Raw genomic sequence first — 13,459 nt, 5'->3', positions numbered from 1 at the left:
TTGGCTCATTCTCACTGTGCCCCTAGAGAGTTATTTCATGTGAAAGAAACCATAACTGCTTATGATTAATATGTCTGTTGTTGGCTGGTGGCTTGGTTTTGGCTCCCAAAGCCACTGGTTAGTTTCAGTCACTTCTGAGCTGGAGAAAGTTAGGGTGGTCTTTTTTTTTTTTATTATCCTTTAAAAATGATTTTGCTTTTTAATTATTTCAACTTTTATCATAGATTCAGGTTACATGTGCAGGTGTGTACCTGGTATATTGTATGATGCTGAGGTTTGGGGTTTGATTGATCCTGTCACCCAGGCAGTGAGCACGGTATCTTCAATCCTTGTTTCTCTCCCTCTCTCCCTTGCCTAGTTAGGAGTCCCTAGTGTCTACTGTTGCCATCTTTATGTCCATGAATACCCAGTTTTAGCTTCCACTTATAAGTGAGAACATGCAGTGTTTGGTTTTCTGTTTCTGTATTAATTTGCGTAGGATAATGGCCTCCAACTGCATCCATGTTGCTGCAGAGGACATGATTTCCTTCCTTTTCTATGGCTGCAAACAATTCTTGATGAACACTGAATACCTACTTGTTTTTCAATTAAACCTTTATTGAAGGTCCACTGAACCACAGAGACTTGAAAAAGCCTGAAAAACAAGTAGGGATTAATGCCAGGGTGTGGACCATGTGAAAAGGAATCAATCATTTGAGAAATCCAGGCCTTCCACAGCCTGCCCCCTCTCTGACCTGCAGCCTGTTGTTTGTAATGAATCTTGGGGACTTTTTCCCCTGCCTGGATACTCTCACACCCTATCAACACCCCAGCTCTAGGCAGCCACAACCAGTGAGTAGGAATTCTGGCTGGGTGCAGTGGCTCACGCCTGTAATCCCAGCACTTTGGGAGGCTGAGGTGGGTGGATCACTTGAGGTCAGGAGTTCAAGACCATCCTGACCAACATGGGGAAACCCCATCTCTACTAAAAATACAAAAAAATTAGCTGGGCGTGGTGGCGTGCGCCTGTAATCCCAGCTACTTGGGAAGCTGAGGCAGGAGAATTGCTTGAGCCTGGGAGGCGGAGGTGATCTGAGATCTTGCCAATGCACTCCAGCCTGGGCAACAGAGCAAGACTCTGTACAAAAAAAAAAAAAAAAAAAGTGGGGGGGGGGTGAATTCTCGTAGCCTAGCCTAATCTTTCTAGTATCTCAAAATGTTAAGTGAATGGATGCTTATACATTCATTCATTCATCCATTGAGGAATAAATAGATGAACACGAGACCACTGTATCCTGTTTGTTCCCCCAAGTCACTCTCAGCCTCCTAGTTCTTTGGTCTGCTCTAGGGAGCTGAAGAAGGAGAGGGATGGAAGGGCTGGCACTGACTGCCCTGGGCTCACCTAGTGTCCTGGGCAGAGGAGGCAGAAATGACAGAGCACAGGTGACCTGGTTCATCCTAGCAGAATAGACTCTCCAAGGCCATCACCTGGGAGCCAGGAACACAGGACAGTGAAGACCTGCCTGACCCCTCATCCTTCCCTGTCCTCCATCTCTGTCCCTGGTCCCACTCTCTCCTGAAATGACTGTTGTTGACCATCCATTTCCATTCTGAGAGTATAGAAAAAGATTTTCCTCTCCAAACTTACCTCCTCTCCTTTCTTCCCCTCCAGCAGAGGACAGCCTTCTCGCTCTTTCGTCACACTCTTGTTAGAATGCCCTTTCGTCACACTCTTGTTAGAATGCCATTCACCACCTTGCACATCACTTTCAGCTAAATCTCATAAAGGCAGATATGGTTCATTGGCCCTGAATCTTGAAGTTAAAATAGATATTTCATAATTAGGTCATTTTGTGATAATATTCAGCTTTCATTGCTGTAAAATGTCAGTGCACTATTTCAAAATATACAAAAAATGTGGTCACTGTATATACTCTGCTTCATTTCGTCCTGCCTTCCTTCTTTCTGCACTGATAGGGCTCATTTTGGAAGGCTTTGGTCTGTAAGACTTTCTAAGTAATTGTCAAGCATGATTCAGAATGGAACTATTAAATACTGTTTCCCTTCCCTTATCATCACATACCCAGTTTCTTCTAAATGCCTGAAACAGAACTTACATTTCCATAAAAAGAAAAATCACATGAGAAGCATATGGGTTAAATATAAAATAAGTTTTTTAAAAAATTCCAAAAGAACCCAATGTAGCCTGGGTAGTTTGAGTGTATTTGTGTATATTTTTAGTTCTCTTCCTTGGAAGAAAATCTACATGACAATTTAGTGGTATTATTTGGCTTAGTTCTTGTGATTTAATATTCATATGTTAGGCATTTTAAACAACATAATAAGCTTTTGAGAAGAGAAGTGTGCATTATCTTGCTTAAAAATGTAAATTCTGTCAGGGATTGTGTTCTTAGAACTAAGTTTGTTCTTTCTGCCTGAGAAATACAAATTCCATGGAGCCTGCTCTGTCAAGCATGGACCAAGTAGAAGCATCGTTCTGATTATGACAGGAGACATTATTGGTTCATTGTTTCTGTTGACTTACTTGCTATTTTTAACACTCAAGTTACCTGAACTTTTTTCTGGTTAAGTCACATTAAATATTAATGTTAAGTCAACTAATCCATTTTTTTAACGCTTTTTTTTAGACAGGGTTTGGCTCTATTACCCAGGCTGGAGAGCAGTGGCACGATCTTGGCTCACTGCAGCCTCCACCCCCTAGGCTCAAGCCATCCTCCCATCTCAGCCTCCCTTGTAGCTGGGACAACAGGCCTGTACCACCACAGCCTGAGAATTTTTTTTTTTTTTTTTTTTTTTTTTTTTTTTTTTTTTAGAGACTGGGTTTCGTCATGATGCCCAGGCTGGTCTCAAACTCCTGAGCTCAAATGGATCCACACACCTAGGCCTCCCAAGGTGTGTAGTCCCAGCCACTCAGGAGGCTGAGGTGGGAGGACAACCAAGCCTAGGAGGTCAGGACTGCAGTGAGCTGTGTTCACGCCACTGTACTCCAGCCTGGGTGATTAAGCAAGACCCTTTCTCAAAAAAAACAAAACAAATGTCTGATTGTGAAGCTTGTACCCTAACCCACTGCACTGTCTGGGATGACAGGTGTGACCCTCCACACCCTGCCAACTAATCCATCTTAACTGTTAGAAACACTTCCAAATTCCCATATTCACTAAAAACCCCCACGTCATTCTGGCTTTCAAACCATACTTTAGGGTAGCCTTCAAATTCCGTCAGTCATATGGTGTTCAGGGACCTGTAAGATTGGTTCGATAGCCTGAAGGTTACAGTTTTATCAGTGATATTATAGAAGTTAGTCACCGGGTGCTGTGTTTTGTGTGTATTATCTTCTTATTCCTCACCGAAATTCTATGGGACAAGTTCCTTGCCCAGGCTCACGCAGCTAGTAAGCAACAAAGCCATGGTTCAGGTATCTGATTGCAGGCCAGGGCACAGTGGCTCCCACCTGCAACCCCAGTACTTCGGGAGGCCAAGGTGGGAGGATCTCTCAAACCCAGGAGTTCAGGACCAGTCTTGGCAACATAGTGAGACGTCTTCTCTACAAAAATTTTTAAAAATTAATCAGATATGGTAGCGTGTACCTGTAGTCCCAGCCACTCGGGGAGGCTGAGGTAGGATGATCACCTGAGCCCAGGAGATCAGGGCTGCAGTGCAACCTTAAACCACCGCACTGTCTCCTCTTAAGTTAGTGCAAGTGATGCTGATTTCATTTATTTACTGTGCCTTGGAGAATTCTCAGTGTGTCACAGAATAGGGACAGGCACAGTCTTGGCATCATTGGCTGCTCTGGCTGAGGGAGAGGCAGTAGCTAGGCCTGGCCTGGCCCAGAGGGTTCCACAGGAGGGACAGCAGGATGCACAGTGTGTGATGGTCCCCTGGTTATGGTGAGACACCTCTCTCCTACCAGTTGTCTCAGGATGTTACCATTTTTGCTATCACTTTCCCTTGTGGGGAAAGCCTTTTCTTCCACGTGCTTCGAACTTTATCTTTTTTTTTTTTTTTTTTTGGCAAGCAAAATAAATGTCAAATAAAGGTCAGAGGCAGCCTCGAAGGGGAACGCTGTCAGAAAGGGATCCCGAGGAGAGGAGGCAAGAGGGGAGTGACGGGGCCTGGTTTGGCTTAATGGACTAACAGCGCCTACCAAAAAACCTCTGGTCTTCATTATTTTAATTAAACTATTTTTTAGAGCAGTTTTAGCTTCATAGGAACATTGAGGGGCAGGCACAGAGATTTCCTATATTCCTCCCGCCTCCCACACATGCACAGCCTCCCCCACTAGAATGGTACATTTGCTGCAGTCGATGAGCCCACATTGACACGTTGGGGTCCACCCTTTGTGTTGTTTGTTCTATGGGTTTGGACCAATGTATCCTGGCATGCATCCACCATGATAGTCTCATACAGAGTAGTTTCACTGCCCTACAAATCCTCTGTGCTCGACTTACTCACCCCTCCCTCTCTCCGAACTCCTGGCAACTACTGATCTTTCTCCTGCCTCCATAGTTTTGCCTCATCCAGAATGCCATAGAGTTGGAGTCATACATTCTATAGCCTTTTCAGATTGGCTTTGTTTACTCAGCATTATGAATCTAAGTTTCCTCCATGTCTTTTCATGGCTTGATAGCTCTTTTCTTTTTAACACTGAATAATATTCCATTGTGTGGATGGACATGGAGGATTTGTTTATCCGTTCATTTACCGAAGGACTCTTGGCTGCTTCCAGGTTTTGGCAATTATGACTACAGCTGCTGTAAACATGTGTGTGCAGATTTTTGTGTGGACATAAGTTTTCAATTCCTTCGGGTAAATCCCAAAGAGTAGGATTGCTGGATCATATGTTAAGTGTATGTTTAGTTTTGTAAGAAGTCACCAAACTGTCTTCCAAAGCAACTGTACCTTTTTGCATCCCCACCAGCCAAGAATACGAGTTCCTGCCACCCGCCCCCATGCTCGCCAGCGTTCTGGATCTGAGCCATTCTAATAGGTGTGTAGTGGTGTCTCACTATTGCTTTAATTCTCACTTCCCTGATGACATATGACGTGGAGCATATTTTCATATGCCTGTTTGCCATCTGGATATCTTTGGCGAGGTGTCTGTTAAGGCCTTGGGTCCATTTTTATCGGGTTGTTTGTTTTCTTATTGTTGAATTTTAAGAGTTCCTTGTTTATTTTGGGAAATAGTCCTGTATCAGATATGGCTTTTGCAAACATTTTCTTCCAGTCTGTGGCTTGTTTCTTCATTCTCTTAAGCCTCAGATCTTTTTAAGCCATCTTGGGTAATCCTCATCTGAACCATCCCTCCCCTTTTCATACTCCCTTACTAGCCACCAGCAAGGGAGAGTCCCCTGCTAACTGCAGAGGTCCCCGTTGAGTTTCTTGGCATTCAGTGGGAAGAGTTACCCTCCTGGGATACACATCAACTGCAGAAACCATAGGAACCACGTTGAAAAGGAGACCCACAGCACCCACCTGATTATACAGCTGCCAACATGGTGACCTATTGATGTCACCATCGCAGATCAGATGTGAACTCTCTGATGTGAACAACTAATCTGTTCTGCAATACAGAAAGCAAATGTTAAGGAATTCTTACTTTTAGCAAGGACAGTTCAGGACTGAGGTATCTTATTAGATAAGGATATTACCAACTAATTCTAAGCCTTGATCTACTCTGGTGCTACATTCAACTCACAGCAGACTTGCGTGATGAGAAATGAGACTGTGGGGTTTAGTGTAGAATTATATAGATGAGTGTTCTAACCGAAGACAATCATGATTGAGGACTTCGGCAGAGCAAACAGAAGTTGGTTAGATTTCCAGAGAAAGTGTCCTTTCAGTCTTCAAGACACGTTGAGATCCTCTAGCAAGACAGGGATGGAAAGATAATACTACTATTCAGTGTATTTCATGAATCTCTGTGTCCTTGGGAGTTCTGTGAGCACGGATATTACTTTCTGGGAGGAGGAATGCCACCTTTGCACCTGTGACTGCTTCGTTGCTATTTCCCTAGCAGTTTCAAATCTATCGTCTTGTTTGACCCTTATGCTATCCTACTGGATATTCATGTGCTCATTTGTTCATTTATTAGCAAATGCGTATTATTAACATGTGCTTGCACTACAAGGTTGCACGCCGCACGCCGCCAGGCCAGCAAAGCTTGATTCAGATTGGGAGAGCTAGGTGGTTTGTCCCAAACTCTCACCACTGGTGAGGGCCAAGTCTCAGGACAAGACCCGAGAGCTTCTAGACCCCTGTTCTCTCCTCTGCCCCACATTTCTGCCCCTCCTGAATTCAGGCAGCCATTACCTGACCATCACCCTGATGGGCATTCAGGGTGACCATCCCTCTAGTCACCACTTATTCACCTCTGCTCTTCAGAGACTGAAACGCCACGATGACATTGATGCCATTAGTTTGCTTTCCGGTGAATCTGGATTATGACATGCCATGGAAAAAGAAAGCTGTTCGGCAGTTTTCATTCTTGAAACAGTGTCAGTCAGTAGAGGAGAAAAAACCAAGCAGAGAAACCTGGCGTGCTCACATGCAGAGCACCTGCAAGCGGGTGTTTGTGATGCAGCCAACCTGGCCTGGAGAGAGTGCTTAGTCAATTCTGCATGGAGAGTGTTGCTTCTGTTACTGTTATTATTACAGTAGGTACTCAAACTATCTCCACTCAACCCACAGATTAACCCACACCCACCCAGGAAGCTGACTGAAGCCCAGAGCACACTGATTATTCAGAACTCGTGAGTCACTCTAGAATACCCAGACCCCTCTGCTCCCACCTGCTGCATGGCCATGTTTTCTAAAGTCCATGGGTGCTCCCAATTCTGTGAGTGTGAGCTGATCTTGTCATTTAAAAGGTTAACTATTATGTTAACTGGCAAGAAAAAAAATGGGTTTGATAATCATGATTATTTCTGTGAAAACTATTGAATATTGGGATGATTCAGGGAATGAATTGCTAAAAAACCTTCGTGGTATTGAAGTTGAGGTGAATGAGACAACTGTGAAAGGTGGAAGGAAGAAAACTCTAGAAGGCTTCTGCATTTAGACTGCTTTTTGGCAAGTGACTTTTGGTTCTCATTCCACGTTAAAGAACCCGAAACTCGAAATTGTAGGTAAAGCATTCAAGATCCAGTTGGTACAATCAGTAGACCCATCCGCAAAGGACAGGCCGTAGTTTTCCATCAGAAAGTCGGTGTTTCGCAGCGAGTGGTGGGTGGCTTGAACATAGGAAAACATGTCACAGGATTGGGATTTCAGAAGCATAAGTGGATGACTTCTACAGCTCAGTTCTACTGAGTTGTAATAGAGAAAATTAGTAGAGAAAATCTGATTAGCAAACACTTCTGGAATATTGAAAAATGTCCAACTCATAAGATGTTACTTCCGAAAATGGTAGTGCTAGATTATAGCCTCAATGGGGAAAGTTCCCAGATTAGTGCTCCTAAGAGCTGCCCACGCCTTCAGGACTGGTGACATAACTGGCATAGCCCAGTGAAAATGAAAAATTTCCCCCTTTTGCAAAAATTAGTAAGAATTTCATGATGACAATAAACCATTTAACCCAGCGTGGAGCTCTTCAGAGCATAAGGCCTTGTGCAGCTGCACAGGCCCATGGAGACCACTCTGCTGCCACTTAAGAATTGCCACGTGTTGTGATTGGCAGATCAGTATAACTTTTTTAAAACAGTTTAGTCTCTATCAGTTTACTATATCTCACAAGAGTCACCATGGATGGACTTGACCGAAGGTTGTTTTTGTCATTAATTGTAGCTTCATTAAAGAAACACTTGAAGAATAAACTTGTTTGAGAATCTCCTTAATCTTCCTAGGTAACTGTCCTTTACATCTTAATGGTCAGGAATTTTTTCTTTCTTTTTTTTTTTTTCAAGACAGAGTCTCGCTCTGTCGCCCAGGCTGGAGTGCAGCGGCCCGATCTCGGCTCACTGCAAGCTACGCCTCCCAGGTTCATGCCACTCTCTTGCCTCAGCCTCCTGAGTAGCTGGGACTACAGGCGCCTGCCACCACCCCTGGCTAATTTTTTGTATTTTTAGTAGAGATGGGGTTTCACTGTGTTAGCCAGGATGGTCTCGATCTCCTGACCTCGTGATCTGCCCGCCTCGGCCTCCCAAAGTGCTGGGATTACAGGCGTGAGCCACCGCACCCGGCCAATGGTCAGGAATTTAAAGGCCTAGTTTTTGTCCTTCCACAAGCCTCATGGCCTTCCAAAAATAATACTCTTTTTGTTTTTTTGTTTTTTTTTTTCGAGATGGGGGGGTCACTCTGTCGCCCAGGCTGGAGTGCAGTGGCACAATCATAGATCACTGGAGCCTCAGCATGTCTGGGCTCAGGTGATCCTCCCACCTCAGCCTCCCAAGTAGCTGTGACTACAGGCATGTGCCACCACACCCAACTAATCTTTTTGTATTTTTCATAGAGGCAGGGTTTTGCCATGTTGCCCATCTAGTCTCCAACTCCTGGGCTTAAACATTCGCCCACTTTGGCCTCCCAAAGTGCCAGGGTTACAGGTGTGAGCCACCGCACTCAGTCCCCCAACAATAATATTCTTGGTTCAGTCCATGAAACAAAGGATTCTGAAATGTTTACATATTTTACTTAGGCAAAAGTGTTTGAGGTCCATCTGAAAAAAAAAAAACAAAAATGAATATAGGCCCTACAGAATATTTAGGTTATCAGTATCAAAGATACTGTTTGCCATGGAGCAATGGCATGGAATGAAATTCTCAAGAAGAAAGACTTTACACAAACCATAGGTTTTACCTGGGTTCAGACTCATCAAAGGTTCTCACAAGAAAAACGTAAACAACAATGGATTCATGTTGATTTGTTGAAAAATAAAATTTAAAATGGTAGAGAAATAATATATACCATGACATAAGCAGATAAATCAGTGAGGAAGATAAAGAAGAGATGAGATCAAATTCAAAACCATAAATCAATCATGCAGTGGCTGGAGATGTCCTCTGTGTAGTTTCACGATACTGAAAAACAACAGAACCAGCAGGCAATGATGATGTAGTGAGAACACCTCATGATGGATGGTTTTGCATTTAATCTCATCTCTTCTTTATCCTCTTCATAGATGTATCTGTTTGTGTCATGGTGTATATTAAAACTGGAGGAACTAGGTCAAGAATAATCATACATCTAAGCAGTTTTAAATTGCTTATGTTATTAAATAAACATGGTATGTTTTTAATCAGAATTTTCATTGTATGTACATTTTTTAAAATTGAATGTCCCATTCCATGTACTTTTTATTTTTCACTTTCACTTTTTCTATTAACGAAGTAGTGATTTCTCAAATAGGAAGACTTAACTGTGTTGCTATGTCTACTTTTTCTGTTGCTGCTACGGTAGAAGCCTTTTTATCAGCACTTGGTCAGCAGTTGCTGAGTTACTTAAAAATGTCATCTTACAAGTTCATATCTTAAATTTTTTTTTACTTAAAACATATACCTTATATTTACACACCAATTATGTTTTAGTATAAGGCTGTATGTACTGGCTGATTACAGTTTCCTGAGCTCCCCCACCTTTTTCTTTTGAGACGGAATCTTGCTCTTGTCACCCAGGCTGGAGTGCAGTGGCATGATCTTGGCCTACTGCAACCTCCGCCTCTCGGATTCAAGCAATTCTCCTACCTCACCCTCTTGAGTAGCTGGGATTGGATTTTTAGTAGCGACGGGGTTTTACTGTGTTGGCCAGGCTGGTCTTGAACTCCTGACCTCAGGTGATCTACCTGCCTTGGCCTCCCAAAGTGCTGGGATTACAGGGGTGAGCCACCATGCCCGGCCTCCTGAGCCCTTTTTACATTAACCATACCACCTAATTTCCAGTTTCTATTTCTTCAGTGTGAAATGAGAAGTTACAGATATTTGAGAGCAAAATCCTTCTGGACTTTTACTATTTCCTTTTCCTGTTCTTTTCCTTCCTTTCTCACTTCTCTGTGGCCCTGGGAACTGTCTCATTGTCATATTTGTGTTCTAGAATATTTTGAGTGATAATGTCAGTGCTGTATATTTTGCTTTGGTTTTCTGTGGGGGGAGTGGAACCAGCTTGCTTCTGTGCTGCCATTTTGAAACCAGAAGTCCTTCCTTTTTCTTTTTTCATAGTTTCCTTGCCTATACCACCACACCAGTTGAACAGTTTGTGGTGGTGGTTTCATTGTGTGTGTGTGTGTGCACGCGCGTGTTTTTCAGTAACTCACTTTTATTTGGGTCCTTGCAAAGCATTCACTTTAGTTTTTATAGAAACATTTCCCATTTTTTCTCACCAATATTTCACTGCTTTACCTAATATTTAATTAAATTTCCTGACGAGTTTATCTGGTGACAACAGATTTGAGAAGGATTGTGGTAAGTGGTGGGAGCAGAAGGGCATAGATACGGTGGTGAGTAGACCCTCACTGGAGTACACTGTGTGCCTGGCAGTGTGTGGAGAGGGGGTGGAGAATGTGCTGGGTAGGTGGTAAACAGGAATGCCAGCGGGCCTCCCCTTGGGGGTTCTTAGACAAGTCCTGCCACTGCCCATCTTGGAGGACATCCCACACAACTGCCTATGGGAGAAACAGCATGAGGCACAGACCTCCTTCTAGGACTTTGGATTTGTTGCTCATACTTGAAATCCTTGTGTTTTCATGGGCTTTTCCTTGTGTTTTGGTCTTGGCTTCTCTAGAGGTACCCAGTGGGTCAGGGGAAGGCTCCTCAAAGGAATTTCCTACATGCCTATCGGTATTTTAGTCAGGCCATTCAAAACATGCCTTCCAAATTTGAGGAAACTCTCATATGGAGTGGTAACAAAAACTTCATTTTATTCGTATGAATTATTACTAAGCTGAGTCACAATGGAGAAGAAAAAGGTAGTGAATCATGAGGAGCCATTCTGACATTCCTGGCCCTTGATCAAATGGAAGGATTCTGTTTGTGATGCTGAGTGTTGGGGCGTTTCTAGATCTGCTTGGTTTGTGGTACTTTCCTAGACCAAAGTTTAGGAAATTTCTGTCTTTAAAATGGAAGAATCATAAGAGCTAGCAGCTTTCCTAACATTTGTTGGGCTTTCTATTTGTTTTTCAAAAGGTCCGTTGCTTAAAGACTGGCCACATCTAGTCACCCACAAAGAAATGATGATAGAACCCCCTAGGGACAAAACACCCTTCAGAGTTCAGAAGGGAAAAGTGATTTATAGGACTTTTTCTTTTTTTTTCCATTTTAGTTTTGTGTATCTCCTTCGTTTCCGGAAGTAATTTTTTTTTAATGTTAAGGAAACTGATTAATCTCTACTGAAAGCTGAGCCCATATGGCCCCATGATCCTCCAGGGCTGAGCTGTTAGGGACCACGAGGAACCAAGGCACCCAGGGTGACAGGGCCTCAGATGTGAGTCCAGAGAGGAGAGCAGACTGAGGTCTCCTCCCTTAGCTGTGCTTGTTCTGTGTTGGCTAACCCGGTGAAACCCCGTCTCTATTAAAAAATACAAAAAAAACTAGCGGGGCGAGGTGGCGGGCGCCTGTAGTCCCAGCTACTCCGGAGGCTGAGGCAGGAGAATGGTGTAAACCCGGGAGGCGGAGCTTGCAGTGAGCTGAGATCCGGCCACTGCACTCCAGCCTGGGCGACAGAGCGAGACTCCGTCTCAAAAAAAAAAAAAAAGAAAAAAGAAAACACAGACACACACACACTCTTTTGTAACATCTGAATCTTGTCTGTGATTCTGTAATCCTGGTGTGCTCTCTTGCCGGTATCCCAGAGTCCCACATCACAGGCAAATGGTAAAGCATGAGTCTGCCCCAGGCTTGCTCATTTCTCATCTCTTCTCCTCCCCTCCTTTCCTGTTCCTCTTCTTCTCCTCCTCCTCTTCCTTCCTCTTCCTCTCTCCTTCCTCCTCCTCTACCCTCTCCTCTCCTCTTCTTCCCCGCCCTCTTCTCCCCCTTCCCTCCTCCCTCTTCCACTCCTTCTCCTCCTCGTTTCCTCTCCCGCCTCTTCTCTTTACTTCTTTTGTCTTTTTTCTCTTCTCCTCCTCTCTTCTCTGCCCCGCCCTCCTCCACCTCAGCGGGCCTGGAGGGTGACAGTGTGGTTCCCTGTGGCCCGGGGCTGTGGGAAGCCGGGAAGCCGCCCTCCACTCCCCGGAACCTTCCTCTCGGGAGACCCGTCCTGCGGGCACTGACTCACGCTCCCCGTGTTCTCCCTTCCTCTCCCCGCAGGAAATGTGACTGGAAACAGTAACTCCACGTTCATCTCCAGCGGGCAGGTGATGAACTTCAAGGGCGACATCATTGTGGTCTACGTCAGCCAGACCTCGCAGGAGGGCGCGGCGGCGGCGGCGGCGGAGCCTGTGGGCCGCCCGGTGCAGGAGGAGACCCTGGCGCGCTGCGACTCCTTTGCGGGGAACGGCCCGCGCTTCCCGGACCCGTGCGGCGGCCCCGAGGGGCTGCGGGAGCCGGAGAAGGCCTCACGGCCGGTGCAGGAGGAGGGCGGGGCCAAGGCTTGAGCGCCCCCCATGGCCCCAGCGCCGACCAGCGCCGACCACCCAGGGATCGATCGGTACCGTCGGGGAAAACCACCAGGCATTCTCCGCCCACCTTGCCCTCCAGGAAATGGGCTTTTCAGGAAGTGAATTGATGAGGACTCTCCCCATGCCCACGGATGCTCAGCAGCTCCCCTGCACTGGGGCAGATGCCTCCCCTGCCGCCCCTCAAACTCGCAGCAGTAATTTGTGGCACTATGACAGCTATTTTTATGACTATCCTGTTCTGTGGAGGGGGAGGATCTGTGTTTTCCCCCCATATTTGTATTCCTTTTCATAACTTTTCTTGATATCTTTTCCCCCTCTTTTTAATGTAAAGGTTTTCTCAAAAATTATCCTAAAGGTGAGGGTCTCTTTCTTTTGCGTTTTTTTTTTTTTGTTTGTTTTTTTGTTTTTGTTTTTGTTTTTGTTTTTTTGGCAACCTGGCTCTGGCCCAGGTTGGAGTGCAGTGGTGCGATCATAGCCCAGTGCAGCCTCTAACTCCTGGGCTCAAGCAATCCAAGTGATCCTCCCACCTCAACCTCCGGAGTAGCTGGGATCACAGCTGCATACCATGCCCAGATTCTCCCCCTCCCCCGCACCGAGACAGGGTCCCACCATGTTACCCAGGCTGTTCTCAAACTCCCCAGCTAAAGCAGTCCTCCAGCCTCGGCCTCCCAAAGTACTGGGATTACAGGCGTGAGCCCACACGCTGGCCTGCTTTACATATTTTCTTTTGTGCCCCTTCTCACAGTGTTTTGGAGATGGCTTTCCCGGTGTGTGTTCATTGTAAGCACTTTAGGGAAAAGGCTAAACATGTGAGGCCCGGAGACAGTTGCTGGGAACATCTGGTGGGACTTCCATATTCTGAAAAATGTTCTGTATTCTCGTTTTTCTAAAAGAAAGAAAAAAGGAAACCCTATTTTT

General features: G+C 45.1%; 1 protein-coding gene across 1 annotated transcript in view; it reads left to right on the top strand.

The window, feature by feature from the left end:
* Window positions 1-12,912, top strand: part of TNFRSF11A (TNF receptor superfamily member 11a) — a 39,164-nt gene extending 26,252 nt beyond the window's left edge. The window contains exon 10 of the mRNA XM_026448259.1: window positions 12,231-12,912. Coding sequence (XP_026304044.1) covers window positions 12,231-12,517 — 287 coding nt within the window. The 3' untranslated portion in view covers window positions 12,518-12,912. The remainder of the gene's footprint in view (window positions 1-12,230) is intronic.
* The last annotated feature ends 547 nt before the right edge of the window (window positions 12,913-13,459 follow it).

This window comes from Piliocolobus tephrosceles, chromosome 18 (genome assembly GCF_002776525.5).
Source record: "Piliocolobus tephrosceles isolate RC106 chromosome 18, ASM277652v3, whole genome shotgun sequence".
In the NCBI taxonomy this organism is placed as follows: domain Eukaryota; kingdom Metazoa; phylum Chordata; class Mammalia; order Primates; family Cercopithecidae; genus Piliocolobus; species Piliocolobus tephrosceles.
The sequence above is the reverse complement of the archived record's forward strand: the minus strand, read 5'-3'. Positions and strand labels throughout refer to the sequence as shown.